The sequence below is a fragment of the Perognathus longimembris genome, chromosome 14 (assembly GCF_023159225.1).
Source record: "Perognathus longimembris pacificus isolate PPM17 chromosome 14, ASM2315922v1, whole genome shotgun sequence".
NCBI classification, from domain to species: Eukaryota; Metazoa; Chordata; class Mammalia; order Rodentia; family Heteromyidae; genus Perognathus; species Perognathus longimembris.
In genome coordinates, this window is record NC_063174.1 from 40,789,101 (window position 1) to 40,812,060 (window position 22,960).

Consider the following 22,960-nt stretch of genomic DNA (forward strand, 5'->3'; position numbering starts at 1 on the left):
GTACTAACCTAAATCTTATTAACAGAATCTAGATGGAAGAAGTTTATGGAGCTTACAGAAGGTACAGTCTGATGAGAATTTGGCTGATGGCAGATTAATAAGGCAGTGACATAAATTGCAGCAGGAATTGATAAGAAGACTGTTGAGAATAGAGATCTTAGGGCTGGAACAGTTATTGTGTGTGTGTGTGTGTGTGTGTGTGTGTGTGTGTGTGTGTGTGTGTGTGTTTGCCAGTCCTGGGGCTTGAACTCGGCCTGAGCACTGTCCCTGGCTTCTTTATGCTCAAGGGTAGCACTCTGCCACTTGAGCCATAGCGCCACTTCTGGCCGTTTTCTATATATGTGGTGCTGAGGAATCGAACCCAGGGCTTCATGTATACAAAGCAAGCACTTTTGCCACTAGGCCATATTCCCAGCCCCTGGAACAGTTTTTGTTTTTGTTTTGTGTTGTGTTGTTGAGTTTTGTTCATTTGTTTTGTTTTTGTTGCCAGTCCTGGGGCATGGACTCAGGGCCTGAGCACTGTCCCTGGCTGCTTTTTGCTCAAGGCTAGCACTCTACCACTTAAGCCACAGCACCACTTCCAGCTTTTTTCTATATATGTAGTGCTAAGGAATCAAACCCAGGGCTTCATGTATATGAGGCAAGCACTTTACCGCTAGGCCATATTCCCAGCCCTCTGGAACAGTTTTTTAATACAATAAGTTCTAAGCAGATATAGCAAACTTTTGTTTTGGTTTTGCTTTGTTGGTCATGGGGCTTGAATGATGACCCTGGGCTTTCTTGTTCAAGGCTACTTTTGGTTTGGGGGTAGTTAATTGGAGATAAAAGTCTCATGAACTTTCCTTCCCAGGCTGGCTTTGAACCATGGTCCTCAGATCTCAGCCTCCTGAGTAGCTAGGATTACAGGTGTGAGCTACTGGCATCTGGCAAACTAGACTTAAGGACATAGAAGTCATTGTTTTAGAAGAGACATCAGGGTGAATGTGGTGAATGTTGGAGACCTTGAATGGTAGCAGGGAATAGGGTGGGATATTATGAACCTAGGATTGAAATCCTTCTGGTGGGAATGTGGGTACATGTTCTAGAGGTCCATGGAAAACTGTCTAGAAATACTTTGCGTGACTATCATGATCCCATACTGAAGAGCCTGTAAAGTACTAGTGGTGCAAGCAATGTGTGTGCTGAGTTATCCTGGCATAATTGTTCCTACTTTTCCTACGTGTGGAAGCTTCTTGTGTTTACTTTAATATCCTCTAGCCTTCTCCATCTAGGTCTTCTTCCTTCTACTCACTTGCCATCAGAAATATATCCTTATCTTTGGCTGTTCTGATTTCATCTTTTCTTTTTCAGGTGAGAAGCCTCATCAATGCCAAGTCTGTGGGAAGACCTTCTCTCAGAGTGGGAGCAGGAATGTGCACATGAGAAAGCATCATTTGCAACTAGGAGCATCAGGCAGTCAAGAGCAGGAGCAGACTGGTGAGGAGGGTAGACATAAGGGAAAGCTGTGTTCAAAGTGCCAAGTTATTGTCCTGCCTACCAATTTTTTTTTTGTTCTGTTTTGAGTGGAGAAAACTGGTATCATTTGACACCAAGTGCAAGCTTTCCCCAACCATACAAAACAAAAGAAACACATATATAAGATGTAAGATAGTAGAATAGGCAGTTTTAAAAGTTTCCCTAGCGTTAGACCTGTAACTCAGTAGAACAGCATTTGCCTAACATACATGAGACTCTGAGTTTGAACCCCAACACTATGCACATACACACAGAAATTTTATATATATGCATCTATCCATGCATCCATCCATCCATCTATCCTGTTATTTCTCCCTAGTTGCAGACATTTGTAGTCTCAATACTTAGGAGGTTGAGGCTTGAAGTTCATTGTGGCCAAGAGTTTAAGACCAGCTTGAATAACATAATGTGACACATTTCCCATTACTAGGAAGTTCAGTGTGGTGTTGCTGACCTGTCATTCCAGCACTTGGAAGGTGAGGCAAGAGGATTGCAAATTTTAGACCAACCTGGGCTCCATAGTGAGACTGCCAAAACAAAACACACAAAAGTTCCTCTGGTGATTTTGAGGTTGAATACTGCTAATCCATGAACAGGCATTTGCGAAGCATCACGATAAAAGATTTCTATATGACATCAGTTCAAGTTATTTTTGCTTAGCAATTATAAGTACTTTTTGTCCTTTCTTAAATTTAGTAACATTTAAATTCTTATTTCTTTTCTATGTTTTTTCTAAGCATTTCACTTCAAATACGCCTAAGAATTTATCCATTCCACTTCATAATGCTAATTCTACAGATGTCAATCACAAGCAAGGGTAATTATCCTCAAGGCTCCGGTCTTCCCTTCTAGGCTTATTCTTGTTTCTTGAAAATAGATGAAATAGGAGGTGGCATCCGAGGTATAAATTCACATCTGATTCTGAAAGAGAAGGCCGGCTTCCTTGTGAAGGGAAATAAGGCCCAGGCACAGCCTTGACTGCTGTATGTCTTTCACCTCCTATTCTTTGTGCAGCTGAGCCACTCATGGGCAGTAGTTTGCTTGAAGAGGCTTCAGTACCCAGTAAAAACCTGGTGTCTATGAATTCTCAGTCGAGCCTTGGTGGAGAGTCCTTGAACCTACCAAATACCAATTCTATCCTGGGAGTTGATGATGGTAAGACTTCTGTCTCTCCTTTATTTGGGTACAATGGTCTGCAAATAGGGACTACGGAATGAGCTATCTTCTAAAATGCAAGTTTTAATATCATTTCTTGATAACCTATGGTATGATTAGGTAGTGTTTGATGTTGCTGTTCTATGGAGTAGATAATGGATGTTTAAAAAAATTCCTTGAAGATGTTATGAAGTAATAAAGAGAAGAAAAAGTGTTAAGATGAAATTATCTGTAATTTTAGCATTTTAGCCCAATTATTTCTGTCTTTCCTATTGCAGTTATGGAAGAACTTAACTTTTAAAACACTTAAGCAGAACATAACCAGGTTTACAGAGGAGATATAAGCCATAAACTTCTGGAGAAAAGAAAGGGCTCTCTAGGAAACAGGTGCTCCTCTCTGGTATAGAAAGTTCACCTAAGTTACACAGGCCAGGCCCTCTTCTCTGAAAAACTTAACCAGGTGAGGTCAGCATGCATTTATTTGGTGCCTACTGTGTGCCTGACACCACGGGAAAGACAAAATGAGGAGATAGGGACCTAAAAATTTAGTTGAGAAGTCAAAATTTACATATGTGTGTGAAACAACATTGAGAAAATAAGATACTATATTCACAAACATTAAGTTATATAGTGTAAATTGTATGGTATAGTTCGGAAGAATAATAAAAATACAGACTAATAGAATAAGTTTTAATTTGAAAGCTATGTGGCTTATTTGTAAGTTATTGCCATGTTTTCATGGTAGTCCCACTAGTGAACCTTGAATAAGTGTGAGATCATGCTTTGGTTATTCCTATTGGCCAGGTGTGGTAGCACACATCTATAATTCTGACATTTGGGAGGTAGAGGCAGGCGGATCCTGAGTTTGTGGTCAGCCTTTGTTGCATGATGAGATACCATCTCCAGTGAAAATGTTTGTGTAACTTTTGTGTTGAACCTATAAGGCCCAGAATAATGTGCTACCATAGCATACCTCCTCTCCTCTAGTTCATGAACACCACTGGTAGAAACTAAAGCAGGAGGTACTGTACAGGTACTGTACAGCAGGAGATACAGGAGGAGCTGTTTCACCAAGCAAATCTCAAAGAAGAGATACTGAGTAGGAAATTTGGATGCAGGACTAACTTAAGTTCTTGACCTATACATATTTTGTTGTTATCATTGGTGACTGCTTCAAGGGCTGGCTCTAGTTTTTTTATTTTTGCCTTGCTTGTGCAATTTTTGCCATTTCATACATCATCTTAATTCAGGTAGCAGTGCTAAATCTGTATTACTCTAAATAGGGTTTTTTTGAAAAACAGTCAACTACCAAAATTTCCTGCTTTTACTTCTTATTCTGCTTTTGAAATACTTTGCAAATTTACTAACCATGTTTATAAGACAGGAATTAAATTGAAAGGAGTATAGCATTGAAAGGAGTATGGGATTCAGTTGTTTAGGGAATAGATAGTTTTAACGCTTCTTAGTGAAACGCTGAAGAGGTGGGGATTATATTTGTGGACTCCCTTTTCATTGAAGATCATTTTTCTTTTGTTTCACAGAGGTGCTTACTGAAGGATCCCCACGTCCCTTGTCTTCAGTGCCTGATGTAACACATCACTTGGTGACCATGCAGTCAGGGAGGCAGTCCTATGAAGTTTCTGTCTTAACTGCAGTAAATCCACAGGAGGTAAGACTTGCTCTTACTTTGTTTCTTTGCTGACTTAATTGGAGAATGATTAGGAATCTAGATGATGTGAAAAAATCTCCAGTTTCCAGCTGAGCACTAGTGTGGCTCACACCTGTACTCATAACTACTCAGGAGGCTGAGGTCTGAGGATAGAGGTTCGAAGCCAGCCCAGGCAGGAAAGTCCATGAGACTTCTGCAATTAACCACCAGGAAATCGGAAGTGGCACTATTGCTCACAGTGATAGAATGCTAGCCTTGAGCAAAAAAGAGCTCAGGGACAGCACCCAGACCCTAAATTGAAGTCTTGTGACTGATCAAAAAAAAAAAAAAACCTCCAGTGTCCATTTCCTGTAAATTTACCAGAGCACCTTTAAGCATGAATCCAGCTTGAAGGGAGCCTTACTGTTAACAACCTTGTGTGTTGAGGGACTGATCTGTCACACCTGTACTTTGAGTTTTAGAGTTCCTCTGTACCCATTCCCTAAGCAGTGGTGTCTGATCCTGTTGTTCTTCACCTCACTGTAATGTGAAAATGCTTTTTTTTTTTTTTTTATATTTGTGTTAGTCCTGGGGCTTGAAATATGGATCCGAGCACTGTCCCTTGCCGGGCTTCACTCTACCTCCGTCTGCATGGAGGTCCTGGGCCTCTCTGCCTCTTCCGTGTGGTCCTCTATCACCCTCAACACATCCCCTGGCCAGTAGGGATTGACTGCGGGAGTGAAGGCCACGTGCAGCCTCGGTCAGCGTGTGGTCGCGGGACTCCCTGCCCTCTTCCCCATACTCCCCAAGGAAGACATGGGCGTGTGGGGTGCCGGAGAACCCTCAAGGGGTGTTCTGGTTTAATAAGGGAAGGGCTAACAGTCTTATACCAGTAATGACACGCGAAGGAGAGGGACTGGCCAGGTGCCAATGATAGGCTAACGAGCGTGTCCATCACGGTGATGTCACGGAACTTCCCGCAGAGGTGGAGACCTCTTGGCTCTGTCTCTGGCTCAACCGGTGCCATTCTGACACACGTGCTCCAGTGGCAGGGGCTGGCCTGGCTTCTCTTCCGGTTGAAGCCACCTGGAAGGAGGTGGGATGGGCTAGAGCCAGCCGTCCCCTACAGTCCCTGAGCTTTTTTGCTTTAGGCTAGCACTCTACCACTTGAACCACAGCTCCACTTTCAGCTCTTTTGTAGTTAATTGGGTATAAGCATCTCACAGACTTTCCTGCTTAGGCTGGCTTTGAACCACAATCCTTCGATCTCAGACTCCTGAGTTGCTAAAATTTTAGGAATGAGCCACTGGCACCCCATCCTACTTTTATTTTATAAAGAAAATTACATCTTGGTACAAAGTGCTTCTTGGGAAGGGGGAAAAACTGACAAAAATAAAAGTACTTGTTAAGGCAGGAGTTAATGGCTCATGTCTAAAATCCCAGCTGCTTAGGAGGCTGATATCAGGAGACTTGTAGATCAAGGCCTGCTCAAGCCAAAAAAAATAAAATAAAAAGATCTTGTCAAATATGTTTGGTGCATGCTTGTAATCCCAGCTACATAGGGGACATAGGTAAGGAGTATCGTGTTTCAAAGTCTTCCTGGGCAAAAAGTAAAAGACGCTGTTTGGAAAATAACCTAAAGAATAAAGGTCTGGAAACCTGGCTCAGGTGGTAAAGCATTTTCCAAGCACCTGAAAGGACTTGAGTTCTAAACATCAGTATTGCCAAAATAAAAACAGTAAAAAGTTACTGAGTTGGGATGCTGAGTCAAGTAGATCATGTTGGAGACCAGCCCAGACTACATAGCAAGTTCTAGGCTAGCCTGGGGTTATAGAGAAACCCTATCTTAAAGGGGGAAAAAAATGTCATTGCTCAGCCTGCTAGGGTCATAAACCAAATTGCTCATAAAGGAATGAGTTCACTTGCTTATTGAATGAGAACCATCATCCAAAGCATGGAGGGTTTGCTTTTGTTGTTTGGTAGCACTGAGTTTGAACTTAGGACATTGTAGTTTCTAGGTAGGTGCTCTATTTGAGCCATGCCTCCAGCCCAAAGAAAGGTTTTAGGTTGTAAGCACTTTCAACTTATCATCTTGGCCTTGAACCAGGAAAACAGAATGAAAACTAAGGCTTCTGGAAATTTAGGACATTTTATTTTATGTGTTAGGAGAATGCATAACCATCATTAGTTCATTTCATATGCATAAGCTATTGTCAAAAGCTTTGTATCCTTCACTGTAATTTTTGTTGTTTCTTTGGTGTTCTTTAACATTTTTCCTTTTACATATGAAGAAGCAGTCGTGTCATTCAAATGACTGCATATATTTGAAACTGTAGAGTTTCTCCTAAATATTTTAAATTACAGTATTTCAGGTTAACCCACACAGATATCAAATATATAAAATGTTATCTCATTTAACAGATATTTGTTACATTCCTAATTTAAGGTACTCTAAAGGGTATGTCTTATACAATAGTAAACAAAATAACAATTTGACTCAAGTAGCTTGCCAGCAGAGTTATGACCTCTGTCTTTTGGAACTCCATACCATATAACTTGTGTACTGGAATCATGCTCTGTTATAAAGGTAATGTACAGAGGGGTTACAGTTACATAAGTCAGATAAGAGTACATTTCTTTTTGGACGTTGTCACTCCTTCCCTAGGTCTTTCCCAGTAAGTAGCAATTTTTAAGAGTATATTAAGCTCTAGTTTTAAGAAGTTAGTGTCTGTGTTTTATGAGTTTGAAGACCTGAAGGAGTAATAGAGATTATCTTGATGTAGTGAAGAAAGAAATAGACACAAGGGAAGCAATGTGTATGAGGTGGAATGTAGGAGGGAGCGGGGTTCATCCGGAACCACTAAGAGTTGACTATGATGAACAATGAATGAGAAGTGAGCTGGAATGGGAAAAGGAGAGTTGGAAAGATAAGCTTGTCCTTTTGAAGGGCCTTACAGGAATTGATTTTATCCTGGGGATAGCAGGGAGCCTCTACATGGTTCTAAGCAGGTGAGACCATGATCATCTTAGGGTATGCAGCAAGTCTAGAGATAGGGCCTTTGTTCTTTTGAACATATGTATGTATGTACACGGGTCTTCGAATTGTCTGCAGAATGTAGATGCTGCCCCAAGATACTAAAGGCCTAAATGTCCTAACTACCCAGATTTTATAATGAAAGTCTTTTGTTCTTTTTTATTTTTGTGCTAGTACTGGAGCTTGAACTCAGCGTGGGTGCTGTCTCTTAGTTGTTTTTTTCTTATAAGGCTGGCAGTGCTCTGCCACTTGAGCCTCCACTCTACTTCCGATATTTTGGTGGTTAAGAGTCTCACAGACTTTTCAGCCTGGGCTGGCTTTGAACTGTAATCCTTAGATCTGAGCCGCCTGAGTTGTTAGGATTATAGATTAGGATTATAGCCACCAGTGCCCAGCTTCCAATTCTTACAAGAAAAGTTTTAGCGATACAAAGTAGCAAATGCTGCTTTTGATGTTACTGAAAATCCTGCACTATAATTTGTACTGAACGAGTCCTATGTGTATACAAACATACCCTTTCCAAATCTTTCATCTCTTGGTGGTGTTTGGGGTATTTTTTTTCCACTATTGCATTATTTTCCTTTTATCACAGGCATTTCCTTTGTGTAGCTCTATTTTTCTCTTTGCTAGGCACTTACCACATCCAGTATCTTCATCGTTTTCAAGTGGTAGATCCTTCAGGGTTCCAGGCTGTCTTCTTGTTCCATTGTCTAGTGCTAAGTATGTTTTCCTCTAGGAAATAAAGGATGCTGATTCCTTAAGATTATTATTATTATTTTTTTTTTTTGGTCAATCATGGGGCTTGAACTATGGGCTTGGGTGCTGTCCCTGAGCTCTTCAGCTCAACACTAGCACTCTACCTTTGAGCCACAGCACCACTTCCAGTTTTCTGATGGTTAATTGGAGATGAGTCTCATGGACTTTTCTGCCTGGACTGGCTTTGAACTGCAGTCCTCAGATTTCACCCTCCCGAGTAGCTAGGATTACAAGCATGAGCCCAGCGGCGCCTGGCCCTTAAGATTTTTCATGAGCTGGAGGATGTAGTCCAGATTCTAGAAAAGGTGAAAGCAATTTTCAATCCTTAAAACAACACATTTTCTTTCCAACTTCTGTTTTTGGCAATCATTGTGCATTATAGATCAGACCTATAAGAATATCCTGGATAACTTCTAACTAGACTCCTGTAAATATGCTCTAAAAATAAAAATAGCATCAAAAACATAAGAGATCAAGTACTATAAAAGATGTTAAGTACTGAGTCAGTTCTGAATGAAATGGCTCAGATTTCTATTTTCTCTTACTATTATCCTAGGTCTCCAAACAATTAGAAGATTAATTGAACAAGAGCTACTTGAATTTTAGTCTTTGATGCCTACTGAAGGTCGTCCCAGATGAGGCTATCCATATTTACACTGAATTCTTGAACTCAAAAACCTATTGGTTTGAATCCAGTATATAATTTTCAACATACCTAGTTTTGACTATTAAGAGTAGTTTCTAAACAAAACTAAGCAACAATAGATATGACAAATTTCTCCACATTTCCCATAAAATTCCATTAGTAAGTTGAAATGCAAACACTGGATCTTGATCTACATTAAAAATATGTTTGTGGGGCTGGGGATATGGCCTAGTGGCAAGAGTGCTTGCCTCATATATGTGAGGCCCTGGGTTCAGTTCCCCAGCACCACATATACAGAAAATGGCCAGAAGTGGCGCTGTGGCTCAAGTGGCAGAGTGCTAGCCTTGAGCAAAAACGAAGCCAGGGACAGTGCTCAGGCCCTGAGTTCACGGCCTAGGATGGCCCCCAAAATAAATAAATAAATAAATAAGATTGTTCTATGCATGTCTTTTTCTTTGAAACTCCCTATCTTGCTCTACATCTCAGTGAATTTCCTATCCACTGTTCTTAATCTTTTTACTCATAATGAATTACTTTTTCTATAACCTGATCTAGATTTGCTTTCAATCTCTTACAGTTACTAAATCAAGGAGATTTAACGGAAAGACGGACATGAGCATGGGCACTGACTCCTAGTGGAACAATGCTGTCTAATCTCAGAATCTATAGTGGCAAAAGGATCCAGAGGCTCCCCACCTGCCAGAAGTAAAATGGAACTGTAAAGGACAAGGCCCCACTTTGCCTATGTTCATTTTAGTGGGCAGAGAAGATGGGTATGTGAGACCTTCAGCCACCATCTGACCCATAAGGAGCAAAGCAGTGACTTTGGGCTGGGCATTTGAACTGGCCTCTCTTCTCACTGCAAAATTTGGGGATAGACATCTCCCAAAAGTGAATTAATTATGTGTTGGTTAAAGTTTTCTTTGTGACTATAAGGGGAGGTTTTGCTTTGAAGAGTTTCCATCTCAGACTCAGCTGTCTTTTCCCATGGGTGAAATGTCCTGCCACCATCCTGGAAGAAGTTGAGTTTTCAAGATGCCTTGTTGCTTTGAAGAAGGGAGTGATGTCAATTCTGGTGTAGCATTCTCCCTTTTGCAACCTGAGTAAAAAGACTCTCAGCCACAGGGCTGCCCAAAATAAATTACTTGAATCTCCCCTTGGCCCAGGCTGAGGTACTATCTTGTCCTGTACATCTCTACTCAGTCACTTTGCTTTCTTTGTTTATGAAACCTAAGGTAGCATGTTAAGAGAGCTTTTTGTTTAAGCTAAAAATCACATGATCCAGAGCTTCATTTTTTTCCCTTAAATAAACAGAACAGCCCAGTCAGTTCATTGACTTTTGTTTTAGTAACAACTTGTTTTCTTTGAGAGATGAGGAAAATAATTTCATATCTAAGATTGAGCACTGAGGGCTGGGGAAGTAACTCAAGTGGTATAGCACCTACGTAGCAAGACTAAGTTCAAACCCTACAACTGAAGGAACAAAGGTCCAAGGCACTGATTTGTTTTTCAGATACCATGCAGATAAAACTGAACTGGGGAATTTTAGGAGACATCGCAAGAGTTATCCTAGTTTCTAACTGGCAAGAGAAATAACTGCCACCACAGAAAAGACCATGTCTGCATCTAGATGACAAGAATGATAATTTTGAACTTTCCCAAAAGAAAGCATGAGAAATTTGCTCCTTTAGAGGTATTCTTGCTTTTTCGTTTTGTCAGTCATGGGGCTTGAACTCAGTGCCTGGGCTATGTCCCTGGACTTTTGCTGCTGGAAGCTAGTGCTTTACCACTTTGAGCCACAGTGCTACCTCCAGTTTTCTAGTGGTTAACTGGAGATGAGTCTCCTGCCCCGGCTGACTTTGAACCATGATCCTCAGATCTCGGCCTCCTGAGTAGCTAGGTTTACAGGTGTGAGCTGCAAGCACCGACTAAAATAGTCAGTCTTGGGGCTGGGAATGTGGCTTAGCAGTAGAGTACTTGGCCTGGCATGCATGAAGCCCTGGGTTCAATTCCTTAGCACCACATAAACAGAAAAGGCAGGAAGTGGCACTGTGGCTCAAGTGGTAGAGTGCTCACCTTGAGCAAAAGGAAGCCAGGGACAGTGCTCAGGCCCTGAGTTCAAGCCCCAGTCCTGGGGCCCCAGGACTGGCACAAAACAAAACAAGAATATAAAGTAGCCAGTCTAGGGGCTGGGGATATGGCCTAGTGGCAAGAGTGCCTGCCTCATAAACGTGAGGCCCTGGGTTCGATTCCCCAGCACCACATATACAGAAAATGGCCAGAAGTGGCGCTGTGGCTCAAGTGGCAGAGTGCTAGCCTTGAGCAAAAAGAAGCCAGGGACAGTGCTCAGGCCCCTGAGTCCAAGCCCCAGGACTGGCCAAAAAAAAAAAAAAGTAGCCAGTCTAAGGAGAAGAAAAATATCCCAAAGATCACCTACTAGTAGAACATCATGGTTGTCAAGAGTTTTTCAGTTTATTTAAAATTAACTCCATGCTCATACCTACATACATACAGTAATACATTCTAAACAGGAAAGAATGTTTTAAATATAAGTTCTTAATTTGTTAATGACATGCATAATTATCCTGTACTGTATAGACTGTGGCATTTACTTGTATTCTTAAAATGTCAGTTTTTGCTTCTTGTAGCCTTTGATACTAAACCTTGTTTCTCAACCTGGGACAACTTTGCTTCCGAGGGTGCATTTTGGCAATACCTGGAGACATTTTTGGTTGTCATAACTGAAAGACAGGTGTTACTGGCATAGAGGCCTGGGATGTTGCATCCTACAATGTGGGCACCAACCAGAAACCACCTGACACAAAATATCAGGTGCTGAGAATAAAAGAATGTATACTAAGGTTACGAATTTGTTATCGCCCACGAGCTGAATCTGATAAACATAAATTTTGTTTTACCTATATAATATTTCTAAATCTGAATTGCCAACATGCAAACTTTGGCCTATAATGAAAATGCAGTTGTCCTGGCAAGTCTGGACCTGTATTCCAGCAGGGGTTGTACTCTCCAGTCTACTCTCATTTTAAACCCTAACCTTTTAACCCCTTATGTCTTCTAACTAGCCTGGACAGGCATTTGGCCTTGTGTCCTGTCTTTTATACCTATTCAAATGCCAGGCACAAAGAAAGAAGCCTTATCCCTGGCTGATCCCTCCACTCTGAATTTTTTTATTTCCTTGAACTGCATTGCTCTGTCACCTGTTACTTTTCCTTATTTTCTAACAGTAGCCATGCCCCAAATCCAAGTTTATCCTGTCTTGACTCAACTCCTGATTAGCTACTTGATGATGTTCAAAAACTGTAAAGCTAAGTGGACTGCTTAAGCAGGTAGTTCGAGGTTGTGCAGTGCTTCATGATACAGGTTCTCTTCCACTTCTTTCTTGGGGCCTGTAGGCAAGTCTAGTGATTCTTCTAGATCCTTCTGTGGATACCTGATGCCAAGTTTTGTAGTCTCATGGATGCTACAAAATAAAACATTATGAAATAGAACATTTTTAAATTAAAGGAAGCACTGCAAAGTTTAAGAATGGTCTTAACATTTTCATTACAGAGGCTATACTGGGACATTTCTGGGATGAAAACAAGAATTAAGAGGAGAGACTACATGGACTTAGAAAACAAAACTGGGCGTCAGTGGTTCATGCCTGTAATCCTAGCTACTTAGGTTCGAAGCCAGCCCAGGCAGAAAAGTCCATAAGACTCTTACCTCTCTTAACCAAAAACCAGAAGTAGAGCTGTGGCTCAAGTGGTAGAGTGCTTGTGTCAAGGGAAAATTAAAAGGCTCCAGGACAGCACCCAGGTCCTCAGAGTTCAAGTCCCAGGATTGGCACAAAAGGAAGATGAAAAAGTTGAGAATAATAAGAGATCTTCTTTTTTCCCCTTTGACCTAGACACTATCAGAATAAGTTATGAAGGAGGTGAGGCTAATGAGTTGCCTGGATTACTTAATTTTATTTAAAAAATGGAATATTTGGGGGCTGGGAATATGGCTTAGTGGTAAAGTGTTTGCCTTGCATATATGAAGCCCTGGGTTTGATTCCTCAGCACCACATATATAGAAAAAGCTGGAAGTGGCGCTGTGGCTCAAGGGTAGAGTGCTAGCCTTGAGCAAAAAAGAAGCTCAGGGACAGTGCCAAGGCCCTGAGTTCAAGCCCCAGGACTGGCAAAAAAAAAAAAAAAGGAATATTTTATTTTAAAATTTTTATTAAAAATGAGATATACGTGATCTTTCCCAAAAAAGTAAAAGTAAACACTTTTGACTTAGCATTAGGAACTGAAAAAAATGATTGATTCAAAGGGAAGGAATCAATATACAATGGTTAGATTTTCCTCACAACTACACTATTCTAAATTCAGATGTGTTACCCAAATGTCAGGCTGTTTTGAGTTTCCTCCTGGGGATATTACTGGCAATGACAGTTTAGAGCTACAGTATGAAGGCAGTGTCTCAGATTACTTAGAAGAATCTTTGACGTTGGCTTCTGGCCATTGTCCACTGCCTTGACTCTTGTTTCTCACGAAGTCCTCCTCCAGTCCCACCTGCTTCAGGGCATCTCGATAATGTTGTTCTGCCTCTTTCCTGGCAAGGTCCTGTGAATGAAATTACCTGTTGGTAACTGTCTCTTGAATTGCCAGATGACTAAGTTACTTGCTTAATCAATATCTTTATAATACTTCCTCTCACCACCTCCATCCACCCTTAGTGCTAGACAGATTGGCATGAAAGTGGATATTATTATTATTTTGCTGGTCCTGGGGCTTTGACTCAGGGCCTGAGCACTGTCCCTGGCTTCTTTTTGCTCAAAGCTAGCACTCTACCTCTTGAGCCACAGCGCCACTTCCGGATTTTTCCATGTATGTGCTGCTGAGGAATCAAACCCAGGGCTTCATGCATGCTGGACAAACACTGTACCGCTAAGCCATGTTCCCAGCCACACTCTGAGGATATTCTTAAAATGCAGGTCTTACAGGGACCTACAATTCTGTACTTCTAACATTTGGAGATGACTGTGGACTTCTAACAATTTGGAAGCCTCAGCTTTGAAAAGCAAGGACTTAGATTTGTGGGAGACACTAAGATCCAGATGTAACAAAAGGACTAAAAATATTTTAAGATTTAAAAGCAAACAGACTGTCATTGGGAACACTCAACTGTAACAAATTGGAAGTAAACTGCCTGTAGAACATTTAACAAGCCCAGCACTGGTGGCTCACACCTGTAATCCTAGCTACAGGTGGCTGAGATCTGAGGATCAAGTTCAAAGCCAGCCCATGTCAAAAAGTCTTGAGCCTATGCTGGAAGCTGGAGTGTGACTCAAGTAGCAGAATACCAGTCTTGAGTGGAAAAAGTCAAGAAAGAGATAGCGACCTTGAGTTCAAGCCCAAGAATTGGCATAAAAAGTTAATAGGGTTCAATTTACAATATCTTGAGTCCTAAGGAAAAATTTAAAACCCACCCATTAGGCATTTGTAAAATACCTTTTATCCATGGCTGAAAGAAAATGAATGACAGTTTGATTTTACCTTTGAAATTTGTTCAAAGAGATAGGGCCTTGTTTGTATTCTTTTCTTCATTTCTTCCAATTCTTTTTTATATTCTCTTGCTCTTTTACGGTCATTGTTCCTGGAATTAACAAGATTTCTAGAAAGAATTCCACCCTTTTTTTTTTTTGGTCATGGGGCTTGAACTCTGGGCGGAGGCACTGTCCCTGAGCTCTTCAGCTCAAGGCTAGTGCTCTACCACTTGAGCCACAGCACCACTTTTGGTTTTCTGGTGGTTAATTGGAGGTAAGAGTGTCACGAACTTTCCTGCCCCAGCTGGCTTTGAACTGTGATCCTCGCATCTCAGCCACCTGAGTAGCTGGGATTACAGACATGTGAGCCGCCAGCATCCGGAGAATTCCACCTTTAATGATCAAAAATACCCTTTCATTCCAATTAAGCAGAGCAACTCCTGGGCACATCTGTTAATTGCTCACTGCCTGGCAAAAGCTTTGGCTAGTGATTATGAAAGCACTCCCAACTCCATTTGCCATTTCCAAGGCCCATGATTTGTTGCATCCTCAAACAGGCACCCTTTGACACATGAAGGACACTGACCGGTTCTCTTTCAGCTTTGCTTTAAACACTTCCTCCAGGCTTTTATGGGGATCCATGGCTTTTGCACGCAAGGTCACTGATTTAGACATGGCTTGACACTTTCTTTTGTGCTTCTCCAGCCACTGGATACTTTCATTTGCTTTGTCCTTTTCTTCAAGTGAAGTTCTAAAGGGAAGAATCAAAATAAGTAGTACAGGTGACCAGCCTGCGGATATGTAAAGTAATTGTTCCTCATGGATACTTCCCTCCTTCACAAATGGGCTTTGACATGTTGTTTGATCCGGAACCTTTTTTCTCTTCAGCATTGTCTGGCTTACTCCTCATTCTTCAGGTTTCATATTAGACATCCATTTTAAAAGGCAAGAGCCTGGGGCTAGGAATGTGGCCTAGTGGTAGAGTGCTTGCCTAGCATGCATGAAACCCTCGGTTCCATACCTCAGTACCACACCTCAGTACCACATACACAGAAATAGCCGGAAGTGGTGCTGTGGCTCAAGTGGTAGAGTGCTAGCCTTGAGCAAAAGAAGCTCAGGGACAGCTCCCAGGCCCCTGAGTTCAAACCCCAAGACTGGCAAAAAAAAATGTTTTTAAAAGACAAGAGCTTACTTCCCCAAGCTGCATGATGTCCTCCCTGTCCTCTTTACTGTACTCCATGACACAGTAACTGTTCGCTTTTCTGTATTTTTTGCATTTCTATAGGATCCCTAAGGAATCTCTAGCCTTGACATTGTATTCTGAGGGCAGTATTCCTATCCTGTTCATAGAATCCCTGGGAACTCTTGTAGTACCTTTGGCTAGCAGTAGTGCGGGGTTCTAGCATTTAGACCAAGTTGAGAGCACCCAGTCTCGTGCAGCCTGCCCACTTACCTGACTGCAGATTCCCTCTTTCTGGCAGCATCTGTGATGTGCACTGGGAGGGTGTTGGCAGAGAGAGAAGCAAGGCCACTCAGAGAGCGACTCCTTGGCAGAGGTGTAGCTGGTGCCTGTGGGGAATCCTGTAGGCAAAGAAGGGAGCCACAGTGGGACAGCAGGTGTGATTAGCTTCTAGCTGAACTAGGAGCAATTGAAATTGAAACTGAGACCCACCCTTTGTTTTCCGGAGAATAAGGCAAGCATAATGAGATCAAGTTTAACAACCAGGCCAAGACTCGAATATTAAGCCTAAAAATTTCTTTTTCCTTCCTTCCTTCCTTCCTTCCTTCCTTCCTTCCTTCCTTCCTTCCTTCCTTCCTTCCTTCCTTCCTTCCTCCCTCCCTCCCTCCCTCCCTCCCTCCCTCCCTCCCTTCCTCCCTCCTTACCTCCCTCCCTCTCTCTTTTTCTTTCTTGTGCTAGTCCTGGGGCTTGAACTCAGGGCATGAACACTGTCCCTGAGCTTCTGTGTTCAAGACTAGTGCTCTACTACTTGATCACATCTCCATTTTCATCTTTTTGATGAATAATTGGAAATAAGAGTCTCACAGAAACTGGGCATCGGTGGCTTACACCTGTAATCCTACCTATTCAGGAGACTGAGATCTGAGGATTGAGGTTCAAAGCCAGCTGGGACAGAAAGTCCAAGAGACTCTTTAACCACCAGAAAAACAGAAGTGGCACTGTGGCTCAATTGACAGAGCACTGTCTTGAGCTGAAGAGCTCAGGGGCAGCAACCACCCAGAGTTCAAGCCCCATGACCAAAAAAAAAGGGAGGGGCTGGCTTTGAACAGTGATTCTCAGGTCTCAGCCTCCTGAGTAGCTTGGATTACAGGCGTGAGCCACCACTGTTACCCTGCTAAGCTTGAAGTCTTTAAACATTCTTTGGTATTGGGAAAAGAATATAAAGAGTTGAGACAAGTATCTGGCTCCCAGACTTATTTCTGCAAAATCCCTTAAAAAAAGAGATAAAGCAGGATTGCTGTAGTTTTAAGTTTACGAGAATGTGGATCTAGCTGGGCGCTGCTGGTAGCTCACACCTGTAATCTCAGGAGGCTGAGATCTGAGGACCGTGGTTCAAAGCCAGCCCAGGCAGGAAAGTCCACAAGACTCTTACCTCCAATTAACCACCAGAAAACCAGAAGTGGCCCTGCGGCTCACGTGGTAGAGTGCCGGCCTTGAGCTGACAAGCTCAGGGACAGTGCCTAGGCCCAGAGTTCAAGCCCCAGGACAGACCAAAAAAAAAAAAGAATGTGGATCTACTTCCAGTTAACCTGTTGTTTTTGTTGTTTCTTTTTTGTTTTGTTTTGTTTTTGCCAGTCCTGGGGCTTGAGCTCAAGGCCTGGGCACAGTCCCTGGCTTCTTTTCCTCAAGGCTAGTACTCTACCACTTGAGCCACAGCACCACTTCTGGCTATTTCTGTGTATGTGGTACTGAGGTATGGAACCGAGGGTTTCATGCATGCTAGGCACGCACTCTACCACTAGGCCATATTCCCAGCCCTGTTTGTGGTTTTTTTTTAATTAAGGTAGAGAAAAACAGATGCCAGTGGCTCACATTCATAATCTTTAGCTACTCAGGAGGCTGAGATTTAAGGATCATGGTTTGAGGCCAGCCTTAGCAGGAAAATCTGTGAGATTCCCATCTCTAATTATCCACCAAAAAGTTAAAAGTAGAGTTGTGGCTCAAGTGGTAGAGCACTAGCCTGAACCAAAAAGCTTAGGGATAATGTCCTGGCCCTGAATTGAAGCCCCAGTACTGGCACACACAAAAGAAAGCTAAGCAAGAAGTGCAAGGCTTTGAGTTCACGTCCCAGTACTGGAAGTGTTTTCCGTTAAGACCTGGGCCCATCCTGTATGTCAACCCTCGGACACCCCTGCCTAGACTCTCACCTTTCTCTCTCTGGTGGCAGGAGTGTCACACGGTCGTGGGGTGTGGCGCAGGTTGGCAGTCCTAAGCAAGAAGGGCTTGTTATGAGTTGCCTCTGGCATCTCCCTTCTCTTCGCAGCTCTTCTCTGGAAGGCCTTGTAAAGGGCCTCATAGTCAGGGACACAAGGGTTCACCCGAGGCTGGAACCCAAAGTCAGTCTGTAGAAAGCTGAGCTTTTCTTCCCGAGTGCGAGTGGCTGTGCGGGACTGGGGGTCGGCCCGGCTGCTAAAGGAGCTGATAGGAGAGGAGGCCATGCGGAGCTGGTCCAGGGCCCTCATCTGGATGCGAATTTTCCTGAAGAGTTCGGCTTCTGTGGAGAGAGAGTCAGGGCAGTGATGCGTGAGGAGACAGCAAGCCACGCACCTCGAGGTCTGGGGTTTTGTTTATGCAGCTCATGCTGACCTCCAACGCAAGATCCTCCTGCCTTAGCCTCTTGAGTAGCTAAGAATACACACACACCACTGCACCAGGCTCACACCTTTGTTGTGTGTATCTGTGCAAGTCTAGGGCTTGAACTCGGGGCCTAGGTACTGTTCCTAAGCTGCTTTTGTTTGTTAGCCCTGGGGCTTGAACTCTGAGCACTGTCCCTGAGCTCTTTTTGCTCAAGACTAGCACTCTACCTCTTTGAGCCACTGTGCCACTTCTGGTTTTCTGGTCATTAATTGCAGATAAGTCTCATGGACTTTCCTGCCTGTGCTGGCTTTGAACCCTGTTTCTCAGATCTCATCTTCCTGAGGAGCTAGGATTACTGGTGTGAGCCACAAGCACCCAGCGCTCTAAGCTGCTTTTTGCTCAAGGCTGGTACTCTACCCTTTGAGCCACAGCTCCACTTCTGTTGCTTTTTTTTGGGGGGGTAGTTTATTGGAGATAAGAATCTTATAGACTTTCTTGCCTGGGCTGGCTTTGAACCATGATCCTTAGATCTCAGCCTCTTGAATAGCTAGGACCTCAAGTGTCCAGCTATAATTCCTTCTTGAGAGGCAAAGCAGAAGGAAGCCATCCAGCCAGTCTTGCCACCCTTATTATTATTCTCTGTAGCAAATAGAATGACCCTCCTGGATTGCATATTTGATCATAAGATACCTTGCTTAAAACCTGTCAGTGGTTCTTGAGAGCCCTTGGAATGAAGGCCACAGTCCTAGACTGGGGACAAGCCCCCTACCCCCATCTCATTCTTCCTCTTCTCTAACTTTCCTGGCTTCCTCTGGCCTCCAGCCCCTCTCTCTCCTCCTTTAACAAATTAGCCATGCTTCTCCTTCACTGTCAGCCCTGGCGGGCACTTGCTCTGAATCCTTCCTGAACTGCTCCCCCCAGAGTGTGTGTGTGTGTGCGTGTGTAGATGAGGAGGAGCTGGGTGCTTTCCTAGGGGTATCTGGCTGGAGTTTTCCCTGACCTAATCTGGTCCTTGGGTGTGTCAAGGTCTCTGCTCCTTCACATGTCCTCATGGGCTGAGACTCCAGGACAAGCCTTGGGGAACAGCTGGAGGACCTTTCAGGGCTCTCTGCTGTGTCATCAGACCCACCCCCCTTCCTGGCCCACACAGTGTGTGTGGGCTCTGGTCGGTGCACAGGAACAGCTATCTCCAAGCCAGGGTGGCTCTAAACCCTAACTCCATCCTTACAGTGTCTCTGAGGATCTCAAGCCAGAGGTGGCAAGGTGGCAAGAGGGTCTTTACCCTGGAGTTTGTCCCCGAGTGCTGGCTCCAGGATAGACTTGGGGATCCTTCTGGTGGCTTTTGGGGTGGGGACCTTGGCCTTTGCTGTGGCAGCCAAGTCTTTCTTTCGAGCAGCTTCTTTTCGCTGCTCCTCCTTCTCAAGGAAGCTAAAGGGCTTCAAGGTTGAGAGGAGATGTTCCTTTCTCTTCTGGATCCCTGCCTGCCTCCGAGCCTCGCTGCGCTCCATGAACTCCTGGTAAAGGGGCAGGTAGACGTGTGCCGGCACAGGCTGCGCCCGGAACTGCCGGTGGCACTCAGCCTCCTCCTGGCCTTGCCTCTGGGCCTGCAGCCTCTCCTGTTCGAAAGAGGCTGGTGAGGCCAGCCACTGGGCCTTTTTCCGGGCCTCACGCAGTGTCATGTGGAATGGCTTAGGGACAGTGATGGAGGATGCCCAGGAGCTGACACTTCTGCGCTGGGAAGGAGGCGCGGAGCCTGAGGATGGCTGAGCCTCACGCTTGGGAACGTCAGAGGGAAGGCTGCTCAGGGAGCTGCAGCGCCTGGTGGAGCCGCACCTGAGAGACAGAAGGCAGATCTGTAGGTAGACAAGAAACTTGGGAGGCCAGGCCCCTCCCTGACCCTCACCCCCAAGCCTCTGTGCCCAGAAGATCACTTGTGATCACAAGTGGTGTCTCAGCCTGACCTCACAGCTCCATAGCCTCCAGGCCTAGAACCTTCCCATTGAGGCCTCCCCCCTCCTCACAGACAGTGGGAACTTCTCAAAGGTGATCCAGAAATTGCCACTTTCTATATGAGAGAGAAGACAGTGCAAAGGACAACAGATTTTAGATAGACATCCAATTTAAACCTTGAAGTTCGGAACTTTTTCATCTGTAGATGACAAAAAATGGTATCTATTTAGAAGATTGTTGGGAAGACAGTGGATATTAAATGAGATAAAGTATACAAACATGTCAGAGATGGCCAAGGTTAGTGGAACTTGTAATTTTTAGGGGACAGGATGTTAAGGAAAGGTCTCCCTTTAATCAATACCAGGGCTTCACTGATAGAAATATCGCCCAAAGTGATTTAGGATGGCTGAGTAGAAATCACCGAACACTTGGCAGGATCCCCTGCTGTAGATCCTAGATAAGTGGCAAGTTACAGAAGTGGTCCCTGTCTTGCAGATGAAGAAAGGGAAGCCTGGAGACATAGCATGACTTTCCTGCAGAGGTGGATGGGGGTGTGGGGGGGGGGCAGCCATTGGCTGCAGCACCTTACCTCAGAGACCCAGGAAGCTGGACCTGCTGCTTCCCTCTGCTCTGCTCTTGAAAGAAACTCTCCAGATCTTCATCATCTTCAGAGCTGATCTCAGCGCTTTCTGAGTCAGACTGAAATAAGGTCTCCAACAGACTCAGTCTGCCCTTCTGCTTTAGAGTCTGTAGAGTCTCATAAAGGCTCCCAGTGGAGTCAGAAGTAGAATCCGTCTCCTCCTCTGGGCTGAGGAAGTCATGGAGTTTGCCAGCCCTCGACAAAACCAGCTCATTTCCTGGTTCAGTGTCTGAGGAGGATTTGGGAGGAAATATCTAAGATGGAATAGAAATAAACTGAGTCAATCTAAAATCTCAAAGAGCTTCAAAACCTACCTTCATTTCATTTGGACTTCAGTATATTAAATATTACGAAGGAACAAAGGAAAAATAAGATGTGTTCTTTGTTCTAAACATTTCACAACTTGGAATTTTATGGCTGCGCTTAGCTGAAGGGCCAGGAGAGTTAAGTGAAGAGCTAAAGCTTACTCCATTCAGTGCAGAAATCACTGCTAGAGAAGCTCTAGCTTCTCTATGTACCATTCTCTATGTACCATGCATATTACCCCAGTTCTCCAGGAATCTGCTCCACGACCTCAGCCACACTGTATTCTCTCTTCTTTCTCTCTCCCTTCCCTTCTTCTCTCCCTCTCCCTCCCTCCCTTCCTCCCTCTTCTTCCCCACCCCTCTGCTCTCTTTCTCTCTCTTTCTCTCCTCTCTTCTGGTGCCAGTCCTGGGGCTTGAACTCAGGGCCTGGATGCTATCCCTGAACTCTTTTTGCCCAATGCTAGTGCTCTACCACTTGAGCCACAGCTCTACTTCCAGCCTTTTGGTGGCTAATTGGAGATGAGAGTCTCACAGACTTTCCTTCCCCAGGCTGGTTTTGATCTTGGGTCCTCAAATTCCCTTCTTCCCTCCTTTTTCCCTCTTCCCATTCTCACTCCTTTTCTCTTTTTTTCTTCTTCCATTGTTGGGGTATTAAGCCTAGGCATTCTACATTTGAGCCATGCCCCTAGCTCTTTTGATTTTGTTTCTGAGATGGGGGTCTCACTACTTTGCCCAAGCTAGCTTCCAATTCCCCATCCAACTGCCTCCACCTCTTGAGTAGCTGAGACTGTAAGTATGCACCATAATGCCCAGATTTTTTACTTAAAAAATACAGCCTTATTGGCATATAAATTCTACAGTTTACAATTCACTCAAAGTGTTTAATTCAGTGGATTATAGTATAGTACGTTAGAACATTTTCATCACCCCTATATCTAATAGTATTCATTTTCTATTTTCCCTAACCCTTCTCCTACACGGTCCCCACCCACCTCCCCCACCAACTCTAAGCAATCACAAATCTTTTTTTTTTTTTTTTTGCCAGTCCTCAGGACCGGGCACTGTCCCTGAGCTGCTTTTGCTCAAGGCTATTAGCATCTACCACTTGAGCCACAGTGCCACTTCTGGCCTTTTCTGTCTATGTGGTACTGAGGAATCGAACTCAGAGCTTCATGCATGTTAGGCAAGCACTAAGCCACATTCCCAGCCCCTCTACTTCTTGTCTATACATTTGGGGAATTTTTTTCTGTGTGTGCTTGTCCTGGGGCTTCTGTTTAGTGTTGGTACTGGTACTTGAATTCAGGGCCTGGGAACTGACCCCTTAGCTTTTTCACCCTAGCTTGGCACTCATCACTTGAGCCATACCTCTACTTCTGGCTTTTTGGTGGTTAACTGGAGAAAAGAGTCCCACAGACTTTTCTGCACGGGTTGGCTTGGAACTTTGGCCCTCAGATCTCAGACTCCTGAGTAACTAGGGTTCTAGGCATGAGCCACCTGTGCCTTCCTAAGGGCAAATTTCTTGATTTCTCTGCCCTGGTTGTCTCTTCTATAAAATGATTACAATTATACTACTGGGTACATGAACTTGAGAGAATAATAAAAAATTGTGTGTCACTGCTGTGGTCTTAAACCTGGGGAAGAGTTCTCCCGCCCAGAGACAAAACGCAAAGGGTTTTAAAGCCACCCCTCCACGACATGACCCTGTCGTCTGTTTCTATGGCAACGCCAAACACTTTTGTCTAAGGCCTTCTTTACCGGATGCAGTATTGCTTTCTCCCTTCTGGTTTCACGCCTTACCTGACCGCTGCTCTCGGAGCCCTCGGAGGGTCCCGCAGACCTCCCCACAGTCATGGTCACAGCCTGGCGGAGCCCGGGCAGCGGCGACAGCCGCAATGTTAGCAGCGCTGGTGGAGGACAGCGCCCGCTACTCCCCCTTTCTCTCAAAGGTCCGAGGATCGTTT

The 22,960-nt window shown here is 44.0% G+C and overlaps 2 protein-coding genes across 8 annotated transcripts in view; one reads left to right on the top strand and one right to left on the bottom strand.

Annotated features, from left to right (window-relative positions):
* The window catches only part of Znf410 (zinc finger protein 410), a 31,022-nt gene extending 20,941 nt beyond the window's left edge, over nt 1-10,081 (top strand). For 3 of the 4 annotated variants that reach the window (XM_048362898.1, XM_048362896.1, XM_048362899.1), the window contains 4 exons: nt 1,351-1,476; nt 2,530-2,670; nt 4,212-4,339; nt 9,332-10,081. In XM_048362898.1, the coding sequence (XP_048218855.1) occupies nt 1,351-1,476; nt 2,530-2,670; nt 4,212-4,339; nt 9,332-9,370 (434 nt within the window). In that variant the 3' untranslated portion in view covers nt 9,371-10,081. The remainder of the gene's footprint in view (nt 1-1,350; nt 1,477-2,529; nt 2,671-4,211; nt 4,340-9,331) is intronic. The other variant, XM_048362897.1, reaches the window with a different exon arrangement.
* Nucleotides 367-22,926, bottom strand: Fam161b (FAM161 centrosomal protein B). Of its 4 annotated transcripts, none has more exons than XR_007213251.1 (10): nt 22,797-22,926; nt 20,644-20,948; nt 19,387-19,937; nt 17,675-18,021; nt 15,741-15,868; nt 14,874-15,038; nt 14,298-14,397; nt 13,231-13,364; nt 11,818-12,235; nt 367-418 (listed from the first exon to the last, which is right to left on the bottom strand). XR_007213251.1 is itself a non-coding variant. In XM_048362895.1 (9 exons), exons 1-9 carry the CDS (start codon nt 22,848-22,850, stop codon nt 12,094-12,096), a joined length of 1,926 nt encoding a protein of 641 aa, XP_048218852.1. In that variant the 5' UTR covers nt 22,851-22,926; the 3' UTR covers nt 11,076-12,093. The 4 variants fall into 4 exon arrangements, 1 of the variants encoding a protein (XP_048218852.1); XR_007213252.1 differs by lacking the exon at nt 367-418 and adding an exon at nt 653-676; XM_048362895.1 differs by lacking the exon at nt 367-418 and having other exon boundaries at nt 11,076-12,235.
* Between the last annotated feature and the right edge of the window lie 34 nt (nt 22,927-22,960).